This window comes from Paramisgurnus dabryanus, chromosome 7, assembly GCF_030506205.2.
Source record: "Paramisgurnus dabryanus chromosome 7, PD_genome_1.1, whole genome shotgun sequence".
NCBI lineage: Eukaryota > Metazoa > Chordata > Actinopteri > Cypriniformes > Cobitidae > Paramisgurnus > Paramisgurnus dabryanus.
In genome coordinates, this window is record NC_133343.1 from 2,646,819 (window position 1) to 2,665,567 (window position 18,749).

Here is an 18,749-nt window from a genome sequence, read left to right on the forward strand (position 1 = left end):
AAAGTAAGTACCACACATTTGTCTGTAAGTACAACATATTTACCATATATGTACAAGATACACGTACAGTAAAATAGAATTAGGATTTTTTTATCAAATTTAATCAAATAAATCCACGTCTTGATTCTTCAAAATTTGTATTACCTTGCATGCATGTCTGCTTCTGTCCAATCAAAATGTTTATATATGTTTGTATATGATATAGTTCATATAAATTTCACAAAATTTCCACATTTTCCATAAATTGCCATTAAGTTTTCCATTTGGAATATTTCCAAATAAGTTCCCATGGAAAGTTTCCAGAAATTAACTTTCCATCCCTTTGCAACCCTAATCATAGTGTTTAGCTGAAAAAAAGTGCTGGCAAGCGCACACAGTTGGCATCCACCTGCCGTTTTCAGCCGCGTTGGTGTACATTCCCCTTAAGAGTCAATAGTATTAAGATGGCAGCTCTGATGTGGCATCATTTTACATATCAAAGCAGAAGTGACAAAACCCGAATTCAGTATATGAAAAGAAATCCAACGGTTTGAAGACAGGCCAAAGCACTGAAGAGAAGAGTAAATGTGATTGACTAAAGTGGTTGTTCTTTTCCCAGACAGTGACAGCTAGCGAGCGACACTAGCAATTCCTCTTCTTGTGCTGCCAGAAGGCCTGCATCCCTCTTCATGTGCCCTAGATATTTACAGAGGCTCATGTTTAACTGTCATCTACGGCTACGGCCTGTTACATTTTTCGTCTGTATGTGGGTCTGTCTGCGATCCCCCTCCCCTTCCGTCTCTGTGTTTCTTTTCTTTCATACTAATGAGACGTGACAGTGAAGCGGATAAAGAGACTCTTCTCTGTCTGTTCTGGTAAACTCTGGCAGTCGATTCATCATGGCTTAATGTGAGTCTTTCAACATTTCTGGACATGATGACGCCTCCGAACACTTACCAGAGAAAAGCTGGACTCCTAAAAACGGGAAACGAGGCAAAGTCAAACACGCTTAAACGTTCCTGACTCGCTGTGGATCATAAATGGCATCTAAAAGCTTTGCAAAAAAAAGTCTAGAATTGCAGATGAAGCTGTGAGATGATGATTAAAGATTCATGTGTTTGATGTGGGGTTTGTTCGTGATCATTTGTGCACTAAGAAAGTCTCTAAACAGTCACGAAGTCTAATCATTTAGTGGTCATCTTGGCAACCGTCCTGAGTTGAATTTTGTTGTTGAAATTAAAATAATTCAAATTTTGCGCAAAGACAGTGAATGTATCCTTGTTCATTTAAATAAATAATTTAATAAGATGCCATGGATTTTAAAATAGTTTAGTCTTTCAGAGATGGTGGTAACACTTTACTTGAAGGGGTGTTCATAAGACTGACATGACACCTTCAAAATCATGACACTTCATGAAGGAGATTTTATGCACATTTCTGACAACAATCATTAAGTGTCATTTGTTCAATTATGTCATTTTTAATGCAAAGATGACATTGTTTGAAATGTCTTTGTTATGACAAGTTGACATAAACCAGTACATCATAACTTGTCATAAATATGTCATAAACATGACATAGCAGAATAATTATCACTTAACTTAAGAAACTATCTAGCTCTATGGGTTAACATTACATTAAACTGTCATTAAGTGTCATTTACATGTTAAAAAACTGTAAAAATGCAACAGACACGTCAAAAGATTATACTTAACTTCATGTATGTGCATAATATATAAAAAACTGACAACTAACAGAACTTGTTCTTCACAAAGAGTGTTCTAAAATGTTCTGACATTGAAGAAAAAACATTTAATTTAATTTAATTAATTTAATTAACGATGAGATGGACCCAACGCTGCATGGCTTAACCCATTATTGTACTGTTTTCATTTAATTTTAGGTTCTTCAAATGCAATAAAATATAATTTTATTAATTTTAATTATTATTATTATTGGATTATTGATTTTATATCTTAAAAACATGGATGAAAATTATTTAACTTATTAAAACATTATGAACTGGAGAATATTAATGGCGCTTTTATAAAACAATATGACAAAGTATTAACTCTTAATGACCTTTAAAATGACAAAGCACGTGTCGTGTCATGATTATGAATGTGCCATGTCAGTCTTATAAACATCCCTTCAAGTAAAGTGTTACCGAAGTGGTTTTCGTTCTAGAGGTTTTTTCTGTGTTTTGAACAAACCTGAAGGAAATACAGAGAGGTTTGTCTGTGAATAAGTGAGGGACAAGTACATTTTTTTAACAAATCAGTTCACTCAGTGGTCATTTTGATAAAACAAACAGACGGCTATTTAAATTCTTTAAAATTCTGCTTGTATAAGGGGCAGTTCACATTTCGAATCTAAAACCGCGCAGAAAATGTGACCACGCCGCTTTCCTCCTTTCCAACGCAGCATTCTGAAAAGTTGTTTTTTTAACTAGTTGTGCCGCATCTTCGCTGCGACCGCGTCACACTTTATTTGAGCACACTTGCCGCTCATCTACATTTAAATTAACATATTTGCGTCCGCAAATGATGTGAAATGTAAACCGCCCCATGAATTTTCAATGCAGGAAAAACCTTGCAAAAAATAATAAAATAATTTGTAAGCTCTCACAAGGGTTTGACACCCTTGGCCTATACTACAGATTCATATTATGCAATGGAATAGTCTTATTTATTTAAGAATATGTAAATATGCCATGTGTCGCTGTGCTGCCCATACTGCAGAAGTGAAGAGTACCAACAGCACAGCATCTGTCACTGCTTTCCATCAACTGAGAGACAAAAACTAACCAATAACTCTTTGTCTCTCTTTCTCAGGAGGTCATCCTCACTGGCCTGTTGCCTGAAACGACATATTCTGTTACTGTGGCGGCGTACACCACTAAAGGAGATGGAGCCAGAAGCAAAGCCAAAGTGGTGACGACAACAGGGGCAGGTGCGTTTCTGTGTCTTTTATTTGTGATATCACAGTATATTCAAGTGCAGCAATGAGGTACAAATATCCACAAAAATTATATATCGGTGACGACTACTATTAAATCAGCTGTTATCAGTGTTAAATTGTGTTGAATTAGGGAGGGTTTGTTCAAATTCCTTACACAAATTATGAGCAGTACTGATGGGTGTCCATATTTCATGTTGAAGTGTGTTAATATTTGACCTTATAAGGTAGCAGCTATCACTGTCATTGTTAAAGCGATTCTCAAAATTACCCCATGATTTACTCACCCTCCAGCAATCTGAGATGCATATGTCCTTGGTTTTCCAAGCTTATAATGGTAGAAAACAGGAGTTAGGGAACAACTTCTGACTTCTTTTGAAATTCGTCCTTTACAGAACTAATCCACACGGCTCCAAGGGGTCAATAAATGTCTTTTACGGGTAATCAATGCGATTTTGTTTGAAAAATATCCATATTTTGAACTTTATAAACTATAATAACTAGCTTCTGGTAATGACGCCATCTTGGACATACGTAATTTGCGAGAGTCACTGCGCAATGTACACATGGCAACAAACACTCACTATGCTAAAACGCTCTTGTGAATTGCGTGAGTCTAAGATGACATTGTTACTGGAGTTATAACAGTTTATAAAGTTTGAAATATGGATATTGATTACCGGCAGAAATTAACCACTTGGAGCCGTGTGGATTACCTCTGTGAAGGATGAATGCATTTTTTTCAGAAGTTGTTCCCTGATCCCTGTTTTTTACCGTTATAATGCTGCGTTTACACCAACCGCGGTAGAGGCATCAAGAGCAAGTGATTTCAATGTTAAGTCAATGTGAAGACGTGTTGACGCACGTCTGAAGGTTTCACGGCGCGAATGAGGCGTTTAGTGCGGTAGACGCGATTCCGCCTCATTCGTGCGTCTAGTTCGCGCGAATGGCGCAATTTCAACGTTGCCGCAGCAAACACGCGAGTTGAAAAATTTGAACTTTGGTGGAAAAACACGCTGCGTTAACCAGTTAGGAGCTTGCTCTAGTAGTGACGTGATTACAGAAAGCGAGCGGAGTCGCATAATGCAAATTTCCACGTGCAGGTCTCGATGACTAGAATTTCACGCGCGAATGAAGCAAGTAAACTAGCCGCGGTACACGCGATTTTGACGCCTCAAACCCGGCTGGTGTTTTGTTTCTTGGATTACTTGAGGGTGAGTAAATTATGGGGTAATTTTGATATTTGTCTTGGAGTAACCCGTTAAGATAGCTTGTAACATATAAGCCAATTCTCTCTTTCTCTCTCGGCGATAGTGCCTGGTAAGCCGACCATGATCATTAGCACCACTATCGGGAACACAGCTCTGATCCAGTGGCAGCCCCCTAAAGAGATGGTGGGTGAACTGATGGGCTACAGACTAAGGTACAAACGCGAAGAGGAGGAGACCTACACGGTCCGTGACTTCAAACGCACAGACGATCACTTCACCGTTACCGGCCTGCACAAGGGCGCCACCTACATCTTTAAGCTCTGCTCCAAGAACCGAGCGGGAAACGGGGAGGAGTACACCAAAGAAATCAGCACCCCTGATGACGTTCCCAGTAGCTACCCCCAAAATCTCCGAGTGGTGGGCCTGACGACCACCACAACAAAACTGGCGTGGGACCCTCCGCCTCTGCCAGAGAGGAATGGGAAGATCGTGCGCTATGTGGTGGTGTACCGTGACATCAACAGTCTTAAGAACCAAACCAACGGTACCGAGGAGACGCAGATGACCATCCACGGACTGCAGCCGGACACGACCTACGATATTAGAGTGAAAGCGTTCACGGGGAAGGGAGGAGGTCCGTTAAGCCCCAGCATCCAGAGCAGGACCATGTCAACCTCCATGCCTGGTGAGTTCAGATATGTGAAAGCCTTCATGATTTGATAAACTACGGCCACCGTGATCAATACGAAAATGTGTCTTTTTTTCTAACCTTTTCTCTAGAGTTTACCAAAAACTTTGGTGTGAAAGCTGTGATGAAGACCTCAGTCCTGCTCACGTGGGAGGTGCCTGAAACATACAAATCTCAAGTGCCTTTCAAGGTGAGATGTTCACAGTGCGACAGACTTCTGTATGTACGTCATATACAAACAAATACCCTATATGAAAATCATAACCTTGTCACATTGTCTGTGATTAATACTGTATGATAATGTTGTAGTTTTTTTACAAACCCACACAAGATCAACTTTAAAGGAAAGCAATTTCAAAGCAAGCCAGCTTTAAAGGCTTAAGATCCCACCCTCCTTTCAGAGTGCTTTTCAACACCAAATCTTACATGAAATCTTTTATCTATTTCTTAATTCAGACATTGTTTCTTCATAGGGTCTTTGTTGCTTACGACTTTTCCTTGTGTCATATTTTGTCAGTTCAGGAAGGAACATAAGGTAGTCGCTGTTTGCCTTCCATTCTCGTTTGGTCTGCATGCCGTTATGGTCCATGCAGGGTTGCCAGATCTGCCCAAACCAGCCCAATGGCCGATCTAAACCAGCCCAGTGATCCTAGCCGGATTACCAAAACCTTGCTTTCATAAATAAAATCATCTTAGGTTATGATTGACAGCTGATAAACAGCAGACAGCTGTCTGATCTAACCCGCAGAAAAATAACTAGCTGCTTTTAAATCTGTGCGAACAGTGGTATGCAAATATATAGTTTGATGGGCAAGTAGGACAGCCTATCGAATGCAAAGATTCTGCGAACTTTTTATGGTCCTGTGTAGGCATGGGCGGTTTTTGGCGGTATGATAACATTAAGCAAAAATACCACGGTTTCACAGTATTGCGGTTTTGCCATTGCAACACTAAAATGTGTTATTTTCTACCGAGCCCCTAAGGTGACATTAGAGTAAAACAATTTTAAGTTTAGTTTAATGTGCTTACGCGAAACCTTCATGGGCAGATTTTTTTTTTAAGGTTTAGTTTTGTTCATGTGCGCACACGATAGTTTAACATGCGCACGCGAAACTAAACTTTATTTAATTTTTGCTCCATGTCCCCTTAGGGGCTCCGTAATTTTCAGACGTATACAAACACAACTTTTAAACTGGACACAATACATTTTATTTTTAAGCAACATACAGCCTGTACGGTGTGTGAAAATAAAGCCTTTAAATTAGAATTTTCTTTTTTTTTTAATTTTTGTAATATATATTAAATGTAAAAATTACATGATTTAATGATTTAATTAATTTTGTGTAAACCCAGCTCATACCTTTCGAACGGTATTACAGAAAATGTTAGTAGTTTTGAAACTTTGACTCTTTAAAACCTTGGTATACCTCGAAACCGGCCCATGCCTAGTCCTGTGCCTTCCGTAGAAAATATATTTTTATATCAATATATTTAGGGAACTTTACTTAAACCCCATTCACATAGCATTTTGGTCGCAGAAAATTTCCTTAAAATGAGCTTCTGTGTGAACACAAACATGTAACGTAAATGTTCTAGAATCGCTCTCGTAAAGAGGACCTAGTAACATTGTCGTAAAACATTCACGGACGTGCATATCATCGCAACAAGAAGTTATGCTTCAGCTCTTTGACACAGGGATTTAAACACAGATCAACATTCACGCTACCCAGTCTCACGAAATTTTGTTATATAGTCACGTGATGTTTTTTTTTTTTCTGATATTATCACGAATTTCCGTGTTTTTTTGTGATCGTATAACGACTTCCTGTTTTTGTGTGATTATCACGTATTGGTTACTCAACTATTTTGTCGTATTTTCTTACCATTGTCGCTTCGGTTTAGGGTTAGATTTACATAAAATGACATCCTTACCTAAACCCAACTCTAACCCTAACGCCAGGCGACATATAAAAAAATAAATCAGAAAAAATAGTATAAACCAATTACGTAAAGTGACATCCTAATGCAAGCACCAAATCTAACCCTAAACCGAAGCGACAATGGTTTGAAAATATGAAAAAGGAGTTGAGTAACCAATACGTGATAATCACACGAAAACAGGAATTCATTATACGATCACGAAAAAACACGGAAATTCGTGATAATATCACAAAAAATCATCAAACAATTGCGTGACTATATCGAAACCTTTTGAGACTGGGTAGCATTCACAACGAGAAATGTCGGCAAACTGAACTAAAGCAGAAATCATGGAGCTCGTCACTATCAGCGCTGAAGCTGAGATCATTCATCAGCATGACAGAACAATGCATCACACGTTCCTTATGATCTTGTCATAAACTAATATGCACGCGCGTGGTTTCTCAAAAGAGAAATTACGGATAATTAGCAAACTTCTGACAGCAAGTGCAGGACTTCAAATACGTCACATGTCTTTATGGGATCTTTACTGAATGGACACAATAGATTCCAGAAAATCATTGGCAGTATGAATGAACCAAAAATCAAACGATCATGGATCAATTTTCCGTGTATTTTCCGTAATCTCTGTGTAAAAAGGGCGTTAGTGTTTGCAATCAGGATGTGAAGAGATTTTTGACCAGCATACCAAAAATTTTGTTCTGGAAAATTAATTCAAATTCAAACCTGTGCTTATTTTTAGTTTGCTGTATGCAGATTTTTTTCCATTCCTCTTTGTGTGATTGTGTTAACCTGTTTACCATCTCCTGGCAGATCCTATACAACCAGCAGAGCGTGGAGGTGCAGGGCGATCTGAAGAGGAAGTTGATCACAAGGCTACAGCCGGACACAAATTACTCTTTCGTGTTGATGAGTCGAGGTAACAGCGCCGGCGGTCTGCAGCAGCAGGTCTCCATTCGCACCGCCCCAGACCTGTTCATCACCAAACCCGCTCACTACAAACAAGACCAAGAAGAGGGAGGCAAACTTACCGTTACGCTGCCCAAAGTGCACAACAGCGCCCTTGTCAGGTGAGTCAGACGATGTCTTAAAATGCTTGTTTTTCACTCCCATACTGTATGTTTGCTTAATGAGTCGAAAAATACATTGATCTTCCATGCAGACACTACTATTTATATACAGCATACTATCCATACTAGTTTCTTGCATAAACAATAGGTTGTTTGCCATTCTATGCATACCGTCTGTTTCGGCCCTCAAGGCGATGTTTGCTTAAGCCTAGCTATTAGTCAGTGCACGTTGGCAGGAATCCTGTTCCTTGGTGGGCAAATATTGGATCTTGTGCTTCAGCGAGACCCAGGTCAAAAGTTTAATGCTAAACCACTTCCCATCTCAGCTCAGAGGAACTGTCTCAGATGGGTTCACCTGCCAGCAGCACGCTGGATTTGACCTAATGTAGTGCAGAAGAAGCGTCCACAGATGTCCTCAATTAGAAATAAGCAGAGTCAAAACTGGACGCTTTGGGGCTGTTAAACGTGACTGACCGCGTGCTCGCTCCAGGCATCCGAGCGTGGGAATTACTCTGGCTTTAATTGAGTTTCAAGTGTTTGTTTCAGTCAGTAAGCACGCTGGAGGTCACAAAATCATTTAGAAACGCGATCAGAGCTGTGATGTCCAAACCGACCTTTTCATCACTCTCACAAGTATTGAACGTGATGAAGCCAAAACACTTTGCCATTTCATTTAGGATCTCAAAATCTGTTTACCTCTGATGAGGGCTGAGATGAAGAGGGTCAAGTTTTTCATCATCACAGCTGGATGAGAGATCTGGTCTGAATAGAGCTTCTGTCATGTGTTTGTCTGTGTATTCACAGGTGGTTTTATATAGTGGTGGTGCCAGTAACTGCATTACGCCGATGGGAGAACCCGGAAGACATGGATCTGGACCAGGTGAGTGTGTATCAGTGCGCCTTGTTTTTGCCCAATTTTTTTCTACATAAAATCATAAAAATATAACCTTGATATCTTTTACTCTTTCCCCGCCATTGATAAGTTATCTTGTCAATTAAGAGAAAAAATTTGCATGAAAAAAACGTGTTCCTGATGAGTTTTTATGTTAATCTGTAATACCGCGATTATCCACTAGATGGCGCACTTACCCAATTTTTTTTTTTAAACTGAAGCAAAAAAATTATTTACTAATTTTAAACTCTGTGTATGTTTTGATTATCATTCAGAATCCGATATCTTACAAAATTCCTTTACAAAAATGCAATTATTTCAACTTTTTGCAAAAAATATTTTAAAAAATACCCATATTTAAGAGTTTTTAAAAACAGAGATAAAATATAGATAGGATGAAAGTTTTTTTTCCCATTTTGTTTGTTTATTGTTTGTTTGAAACCAGAGGGTTTGTTCTTTCATTTGATATATTTGTATGTTTATTTATTTTTAGAAGAAAGTTCTACATAAAATCATGAAAATATAACCTTGATATCTTTAACTCTTTCTCTGCCATTGATAAGTTATCTCGTCAATTAAGAGGAAAAAGTTGCATGAAAAAATGTGTTCCTGATGAGTTTATACGGTAATCTGTAATACTGAGATTAGCCACTAGATGGCGCACTTACCCAATTTATAAAAAAACTGAAGCAAAAAAATTATTTACTAATTTTAAACTCTGTGTATGTTTTGATAATCATTCAGAATCTGATATATAACACAATTCCTTCACAAAAATGCAATTATTTCAGCTTTTTGCAAAAAAATATTTTAAAAAATACCCATATTTAAGAGTTTTTATAAACAGAGAAAAAATATAGATAGGATGAAACGTTTTTTTTTCCCGTTTTGTTTGTTTGTTTGTTTGTTTGTTTATTGTTTGTTTAAAAGCAAAGGGTCTGTTCTTTCATTTGATATATTTGTATGTTTATATATTTTTAGAAGAAAGTTCTACATAAAATCATGAAAATATAACCTTGATATCTTTAACTCTTTCCCTGCCATTGATAAGTTATCTTGTCATTTAAGAGAAAAAATTTGCATGAAAAAAACGTGTTCCTGATGAGTTTTTATGTTAATCTGTAATACCGCGATTATCCACTAGATGGCGCACTTACCCAATTTTTTTTTTTAAACTAAAGCAAAAAAATTATTTACTAATTTTAAACTCTGTGTATGTTTTGATTATCATTCAGAATCCGATATCTTACAAAATTCCTTCACAAAAATGCAATTATTTCAACTTTTTGCAAAAAATATTTTTAAAAATACCCATATTTAAGAGTTTTTAAAAACAGAGATAAAATATAGATAGGATGAAAGTTTTTTTTTCCCATTTTGTTTGTTTATTGTTTGTTTGAAACCAGAGGGTCTGTTCTTTCATTTGATATATTTGTATGTTTATATATTTTTAGAAGAAAGTTCTACATAAAATCATGAAAATATAACCTTGATATCTTTAACTCTTTCCCTGCCATTGATAAGTTATCTCGTCAATTAAGAGGAAAAAATTGCATGAAAAAATGTGTTCCTGATGAGTTTATACGGTAATCTGTAATACTGAGATTAGCCACTAGATGGCGCACTTACCCAATTTATAAAAAAACTGAAGCAAAAAAAATTATTTACTAATTTTAAACTCTGTGTATGTTTTGATAATCATTCAGAATCCGATATATAACACAATTCCTTCACAAAAATGCAATTATTTCAGCTTTTTGCAAAAAAATATTTTAAAAAATACCCATATTTAAGAGTTTTTATAAACAGAGAAAAAATATAGATTTTTTCGATATTATTCATTATCCAGTAGATGGCACACTTACCCAATTTATGGAAAAACTGAAGCCAAAATGTTATTTACAAATTTTAAACTCTGTGTATATTTTGATAATCATTCTGAATCTGATCTCTAACCAAATTCTCCACAAAAATGCAATTTTTCAGCTTTGTGGCAAAAAAATATTTTTTTAAGAAAAATACCCGTATTTAAGAGTTTATAAATATACATAGGATGAAACTTTTTTTCTAATTTTGTTTGTTTATTGTTTGTTTGAAATCAGAGCGTCTGTTCTTTTACTTGATATATTTGTATGTTTATATATTTTAGAAGAAAATTTTCCTGGAAGACATTTTGTGAAACTTATGAAAAAAAGGCAACTTTTCAAAAAAGTCTGGTGTGGAATGAGTTAATATTGACTCTGTAAGATCTGATAATGATTGAATTCAAACTTTGATGCTCATCATTAGATTATGAGACTTGGATTTCACAGACAGGGTCATATTTTACCCAAATCATGAATCGAAAATGATAACTGGTCTTAACAATACATTTGTATTCTGTAGCCTCATTTCGACCAGCGGTTTTGTATTTATTTTTAGCCGTGGCGACATTTTCTCCAGCTCGAGTTAAAAATGAAGTCAAGTATATATTATTAAACATCTCGTCTGTCTCTCTCTGAGCCTTCGAGACTCTTTCGGGGATCCTAAAAAGCTTCACTTGGCATTTTTTGCTTTTTGTTATTAATACCAAAGCATTATTCTGCTTTCTCATGAGTTTGCTTGCTCTCAATAAACTATCGTCTGCAAAACAGGAAAACTTTTCGAGCGCTGGAGTTCTTTAATATCGAGCATTCAGATCTGAGATAAGTGCATCTGGAAACACGCACATTTTTATGCCGCCACTGTTTTCATTAAAAATCCCGTTTGCTCTTTATGTATAAGGCGCATTGGCAACCAAAATGAGAGTTGCATTATAGGAAGCTATTCTGAGGTTTATTGTTGAACTAATAATACTTTATAATCTCTGTTATCGTTCTGGTGAAATCCTGCATACTTATATGAAATATGCTTTGTGTTATGTTAAAGAAGCTGGGCTTTTTAAATATACATGTTAGTGAAGACAGAAAGGAGAATTTTTGGAGATGGCGGTGGATGTTGGATGTATGTGTCATTTTAAAATAATGATGCCTCTTACTTAAGCACCTGGAGGTGATATCTGCCCTTTGAACCCTGGACTTTGGTACACCTGCTTCATGAACTGAATGTGCCAATCAGCACAGACCTGCAGTGAGAATCATTGGGCTAAAATGACGCTTCTTGTCATTGAAAACAAAAGCCACTTCAGACCAGATACCGGTATATAAATATTGAGATGTACGTTGAGTATTGCAAATTGTGTGGAAAAATATGTAGAAATGAAGTCAAAACACCAAAGTCGCAGTTAAAGAAAGATGTGTGCATGTGCATTATCATAATGATGCTGATGATGTAATGAGTTCTCTGTGTTTATCAGCTTTTGGAGGGCAGTGGAGACGTGAGGAGGAAGAGGAGGAGGAGGCAAACTCAGGACTTCTTGCAGCCATACGTCGCTGCCAAGTTGGATTATCTGCCAGAGACTTTTGTGTTGGGAGATGAGAGAACTTACAACGGATTCTATAACAAAGCACTACCCGGCCAGCAACAGTACCGCACATTTATACTGGCAGAACTCAAAGATCGAGACTCAGTGAGTAACACACACAAACACACAAACATGTTGCTGTGGTCATTATTAAATGAACTCAGCTGATGAAGACAACTGATAGATCTCTCCATCATACTATTGTGTTGGGTTAGAGGTCTGCAGCTGTGATCTCTGCTAGAGATGAGATGAGAAAGAGAGGAGAGGATGGAAGGGGGGAGAAGAGGAGGAAAAGAGATAAGGGAGAATTATTGGAAAGGAGATGAGATAAGGAAGGGAAGATACTAGAGGAGAGGGGAAAAATGGGAGGAAAGGAGAAAAGAGGAGAAGGAAATTTACAGGAGAGGAAAAAGAAGCAGAGAGGAGAGAAGAGGAGAATAAGAAGAGAGGAAAGGAGACAAAAGAGAAGAGAGGAGAATTAGAGAAGAAAAACAACAGGAGAATTAGAAGTGAAAATAATTAGAAGACAAGAGAGAAGAGAAGATGAATGGAGAAAAAAGAGAGGAGATGAGAATTAAAAGAGAGAAACAGAGAGAATTAAAAGAGAAAAGATTTAGAAAGAGAGAGGAGAAGAGAAGAAAAGAGAAGATAAGAGGAAAGTAAAGGAGAAAAAAAAAGAGGAAATGAGAATTAAAAGAGAGAAACTGAGAGAATTAGAAGAGAAAAGATTTAGAAAGAGAGAAGAAAAGAAAAGAGAAGAGAAAAGGAAAGGAGAAAAAAGAGGAGATGAGAATTAGAAGAGAAGAGAAGAGAGGAGAGAAGAAGAGAGGAAAAGAGAAAAAAAGAGATGAGATGAGAATTAAAAGAGAGAAACGGAGAGAATTAATAGATAAAAGATTTAGAAAGAGAGAAGAGAAGAGTAAAGGAGAAAAAAGAGGAGATGAGAATTAGAAGAGAAGAGAGGAGAGAAGAAGAGAGGAAAAGAGATGAGATGAGAATTAAAAGAGAGAAATGGAGAGGGGAATTAGAAGAGAACATAATTAGAAGACAAGAGAGAAGAAGAGAGAAGAGGATAAAAAAGAGAGGAGATGAGAATTAAAAGAGAGAAACGGAGAGAATTAGAAGAGAAAAGATTTAGGAGAAGAGAAGAGAAGAGAAGAGAAGAGAAGAGAAGAGAAGAGAAGAGAAGAGAAGAGAAGAGAAGAGAAGAGAAGAGAAGAGAAGAGAAAAGAAAAGAAAAGAAAAGAAAAGAAAAAAGAGGAAATGAGATGAGGAAGAGAAGAGAAGAGAAGAGAAGAGAAGAGAAGAGAAGAGAAGAGAAGAGAAGAGAAGAGAAGAGAAAAGAAAAGAAGAGAAAAGAAAAAAGAGGAAATGAGATGAGGAAGAGAAGAGAAGAGAAGAGAAGAGAAGAGAAGAGAAGAGAAGAGAAGAGAAAAGAAAAGAAAAGAAAAGAAAAGAAAAGAAAAGAAAAGAAAAGAAAAGAAAAGAAAAGAAAAAGGGGAAATGAGATGAGAATTAGAAGAGAAGAGAGGAGGGGAGAGGAGAGGAGAGGAAAGGAGAAAAAAAAAGAGGAAATGAGATGAGAATTAAAAGAGAGAAACGGAGAGAAGAATTAAAAGAGAAGAGAGGAGGAGAGAGAAAAGAAGAGGAGAGGAGAGGAAAGGAAAGGAGAAAAAAGAGAGGAGATGAGAATTAAAAGTGAGAAACAGAGAGAATTAGAAGAGAAAAGAATTAGAAGAGAAGAGAGGAGAGGAGGGGAAAGGAGAATAAGAAGAGATGAAAGGAAAGGAGAAAAAAGAAGCACAGAAGAGATAAGCGAGAATTGTTGGAAATGAGATGAGATGGAGAATTAGAAGAAAAAGAGGAAGAAAGGAGAGGAATGTAAAGAAGAGGGAGAAATGAAAGCTGAAAGAAGAGGGAGTGGTGAAAGGACAGTCAGCAGCTTTGTGTGATGGGATGGTAAACAGACTGGCGAGTGTGAAATTGGATGAAAGAGGAGGACTGCGAAACTACTGCAGCATTTAAAGAAAAACAGATTAAAGGAGGAGATGAAAGACGCAGAGGAGAAAGAGACCGATAGAGACATCATGTGAGGAGCCGCAGTAAAGAGAAAGAGAGAGAGAGAGAGAGAGAGAGAGAGAGAGAGAGAGATCCACATGCACACAGACACAGATGAATATGCATTAGTAAATAGTGTTTGAGTCAGTCAGAGATGCATTACTCTCACTGTGGGATGTGCTTCTCTCTGATGGAGTGACGATTAAATTGATCAATCCAAATGTTTCCTACTGAGAGATTCCCACAGGGCTTTTACATGCATTTCCTCCAAAGTTTTCCTCTGACACCTGCTGGAAAGGGAGAGTCTGTGTGAAAGAGAGAGAGAGAGAGAGAGAGAGAGAGAGATTTTATTGTTGCTCTATATATGTCAGGAATAGAAGATCCCTTGCTGACACCCACTACCTCGCCGCCTACTTAGTCAACTGCAGTTTATTTCAATGAAGAAAGCACATTTGTTTTGACAAAGCATTTGCAGCTAAACTGCGGACAATGTGCTCAGTCAATAACTGTTTCATAATATATCAAAAAGTAACATACAAGTGGTCAAAATGCAAAAAAATCCACAAAGTCGATGTGACCTCAGTCTCATAAACCGAATCAACACGGCAAAAAAAAATGACTTTCTTAGGCCCTGTTTACACATACATGGTTATTTTGAAAGACAGAGATATTTCCCTTCGTTTGCACCCTTCATTTACAAGCAAACGGAGAACTCAATTGTACCTGAAAACTCCAGTCAGAGTGGAGATTTTGACAATTTTGACATGTAAACTGAGACAAACGGATGTTTAATTCACTTAATTCGAAAGAAATTCAAGAAAAAATTGCTTACTCCATTGGCTGATTTTTTTTTGCTTTTTTAAAGGAACATGCCGGACTTTAGCTTATTCACCATATCCCCCAGAGTTAGATAAGTCCATACATACCTTTATTATCTCCGTGCGTCACGTAACTCTGTCTGGCGCACCCACCACTAGCCTAGCTTAGCACAAAGACTGGAAGTAAATGGCTCCAGTCACTTATTGGGAGCAGTATGCTAGCTGGAGCCATTATTTCCAGTCCTTGTGCTAAGCTAGGCTAGCGGTGGGTGCGGCAGACAGAGTTTTATGGACTTAAAATCCAAAAAGTAAAAGTCCAATAAGCTAAAGTCCAAAAGTCTGGCGTGTTCCTGTTGGACGTGTTACAGAATTTTTTTTTTCGAATATGGCTCCAACAGACGTTTCAGGGGTAAGCCATACGTATCATTTAATTTTATGGGCACTTCCCCCAGAAAAGCACGCCCACCCGTCAATCAGCAGGAGAGCAAGAACCAAGAATGCTAAAAGTTAAGAGCATCACTTCATGCGACAGCTTTGTTTTATATCAAGACTTAACGATGGCACGATAGAAGAAATGTGTTTTTGGATGTAAGGAGAAGAAAGCCAGCATTATGGAAACAATGGATATAGTTTGTTTATCCGGGGTAGCAGCAGAGTTTTGTGTGTGTGTTTGTTTAACTCTTTCACCGCCATTGACAAAATATCTCATCAATTAAGAGAAAACGCTTCCCCGCCAATGACGAGATTTTTCCGCTATTATCCGCAACTTTTTAAGTATTGCCCTATGGCAAGCAGCTGCATGTCCGTGTCTGTTTTAAAGATCGCTCTGAATGGGATCTCTATGAAAAGTCCATCACAAAAATGGAATTATCTCTGCTTTTTGCTCAAAATGTGGTGTTTTTGCAGAAACCTACCCATATTCAAAAGCTGATTACAAAAGAACCACTGAAGGTAGGATGAAACGTTTTTTTTTTTAAAGCAGAGGGTCTGTTCTTTCATTTGGTATATTGTATGTTTATATATTTAAAGAAGAACATTTTCTGGAAGGCATTAAACTTTGGTGAAAATCATGAAATACGCTGGCTCTGGCTGGCAACTTTTTTTAAAAACGCTGGCGGTGAAAGAGTTAACGCTGGATTTCATTGAAAAGTCCCAACCGGGTCATTCGGTAAGTAAGACTTCTGTGTTATGTTGGAAATAGGCCTGTAAGTCCATATTACATAAACGACACAAACATGTAGTGAATCATAAGTTATCCAGTCAGTGTTGTATAAAGTGTTGACTCGTGACTCGCTCCTCCCGCAGCTCGTAACTCCCCCTTCTGGATTATTTTGTACGTTATCGGAAGAATCTGTAAAGCTGATCTGTCTTTTATAAATCTGATTAAACTAAAGAATCTTCACAGATATGAAGGATGTAATACTACTCTATAGGTGCTCCAGATTAAAATCACATACACAGAAACAGCTTGATTTATGGGAGCTTGAAGAATTGTTTGATATCAACAAGACAAAAATACAAAGTAAGAAATCGATTTTTTTGCATTGAAGCTGCTGCAGATTTAAAATTGATTTAGGGTTGAATGTGATGAAATGTGCTAACGGCTTTGATTCCCAGGGAAATTGGGTACTTTCATACTGATTAAAAAATAGAAATAGGTTCGCTAGTAGGTCTATAACTTGAATGTGCTGTAATTCAGAAAAAGCATCTGGCAAATGCATGAATTTATTTGACACATGGTGTCCAGACTCATAATTCATAAGCTTTATGATGTGACATCAGGACACGGAAGCTAAAATTAAACTAGCTAGACGATAGAGCTGCAAACAACAAGAAGCTATAAAAGAGAGGATCAAATATAAAATGCAGTCTGTACATGCGAACATATGCCAACAGGGCCTCAGATACAAATGCATTTATCAACTACTGTATATATTCTTACATAAAATACACATTATTCAAAAGAAACTGTTGGAGTTCATTGGCAAGGAATAAAAACTCCATTTGCATGATAAGACACGTTGGATAAAAAGTGTATTCGAAAGGTATAGTGGGTGTCTGCGTTTATGCCGAGCTGCTGTATTGACTTGCATGAGTTCTGGGTTCTTTGGTTCCCACAGCGGTTTCCGGGTGTAATGCAGAAGGTGTTGCACTGATGGGATTTGTCTCAGAAGGTCGATGATGCGTATGCTCTGCTTCTCAGTGGGATAGAAGAGGTTATTCCTCTCTCGGCCTTTCTCTCTCTCTCTCTCTCTGTATTTTCTCTTTCCATTCCTTCTGTCTTTTGTGCACCCTGCTGTGCTGTCTATAAGGTGTTGCTAAGACGATTAGGTTCCTGCGCTTGTGGATAAAGACCCGCTTTGGTGCCGCTTTGAAGATTTTGAAGGGTTACCTCTCCGCTGTTGAAGCGCCCTTTAATAGTTCCTCAGTGTATTTGGGACCCTTACATCACAGCATTCAGTGATCCAATACAATCTTCTGTTTATAATTCACCTGTTAGTCGTTCTTATGTTTATAATTTATAGTTTGTACTATGAACTACCCTAATTTAGTTTGTTATGATTATTTTTCAGCCTTTTGAGACTGCTATATGTACCTGATCGGTAACACTTTACTAGAAGGGGTGTTCATAAGACATGATGTGTAATAAACATGAAGGAGAATTTATGCACGTTTATGCAACCCAGCATCACAAAAATTATGTATCTATTGTCGCGTAAATTTGTGAATCTTATGCATGACACTGTTTTCCATTTTCAACATTTGAAATATGCATTGTTTCTTATCTCTCATTGTTGTGCAGATGTTTACAGTGAGCTCATACTCTGAACCCATGATGGTGAAGCTTCACAGCGGCATGTCTCGTCATGTGGAGGACCCAGAGATGCTGTGGGTGATGGGACCCGTGCTGGCCGTCGTTCTCATCATCATCATCGTCATTGCCATCCTGCTCTTTAAGAGGTACAGAGCAACTCTTTTATATATAAAGTAACCAAAAGTGATGATTAATCCCGTAAGAGATCATGAAAATGCAGAGTCATCATATTCTGCTTGCTGTTAGATATAAATATCATTCAGAGAGACATTTGTGACTCACTGTAAGACTGGAAAAGAGTCATGCTATTTTAGTCGAGAAATCTTATTTCATGCAGCGTTCGCAGTCAGCAATTTACCCGTGTACCCTTAGGCCACACTTAGGGTTTTGTAATACTGAATGCTAATACAGAACTTTAATGATTAAATAGTGATACGGTTATTGAACCAGACAGCAGAAATGATATTTTCCCTCACCCGAATCTCCAGTGAAAATCCAAGGAATATAAAAGGTATTGCAGAAGGAAAGTTTAAAGATAGCACACCTACCCCGATTTGATCTCTCCATTGTGCACAGTAACCTTGAGGCGTAACAAAAACTAAAGATGAAAAACGTACTTGTCTTCCTAATTACGACCGAATGCAATCTTCCTTATTAAAAAATGGATGAGAATCAAATGTCCAGGGTTTGAGGTCTTTTGAGAGAAGAGAAAACTCATTTTCTGAAAGTCATCACAGTGATATGAGAGAGGTAGAGATGTTAAATAAAAGAGATTTTTAGACCTGAAGTTGAATTCAAGCTCATTAGCAGAAATGACATTTTCACATTGTTAAAAAACTGATGCATGGCATTTTTGACAAAACTTTCTGGTTTTCTT

General features: G+C 37.5%; 1 protein-coding gene across 12 annotated transcripts in view; it reads left to right on the forward strand.

Moving 5' to 3' along the window:
- ptprfa (protein tyrosine phosphatase receptor type Fa) overlaps positions 1 to 18,749 on the forward strand; it is a 259,663-nt gene that overhangs the window by 208,917 nt on the left and 31,997 nt on the right. For all 12 annotated transcript variants that reach the window (XM_073815321.1, XM_073815324.1, XM_065293836.2 and 9 more), the window contains 7 exons: positions 2,814 to 2,931; positions 4,252 to 4,833; positions 4,929 to 5,026; positions 7,591 to 7,847; positions 8,652 to 8,727; positions 12,074 to 12,286; positions 17,861 to 18,018. In XM_073815321.1, coding sequence (XP_073671422.1) covers positions 2,814 to 2,931; positions 4,252 to 4,833; positions 4,929 to 5,026; positions 7,591 to 7,847; positions 8,652 to 8,727; positions 12,074 to 12,286; positions 17,861 to 18,018 — 1,502 coding nt within the window. The remainder of the gene's footprint in view (positions 1 to 2,813; positions 2,932 to 4,251; positions 4,834 to 4,928; positions 5,027 to 7,590; positions 7,848 to 8,651; positions 8,728 to 12,073; positions 12,287 to 17,860; positions 18,019 to 18,749) is intronic.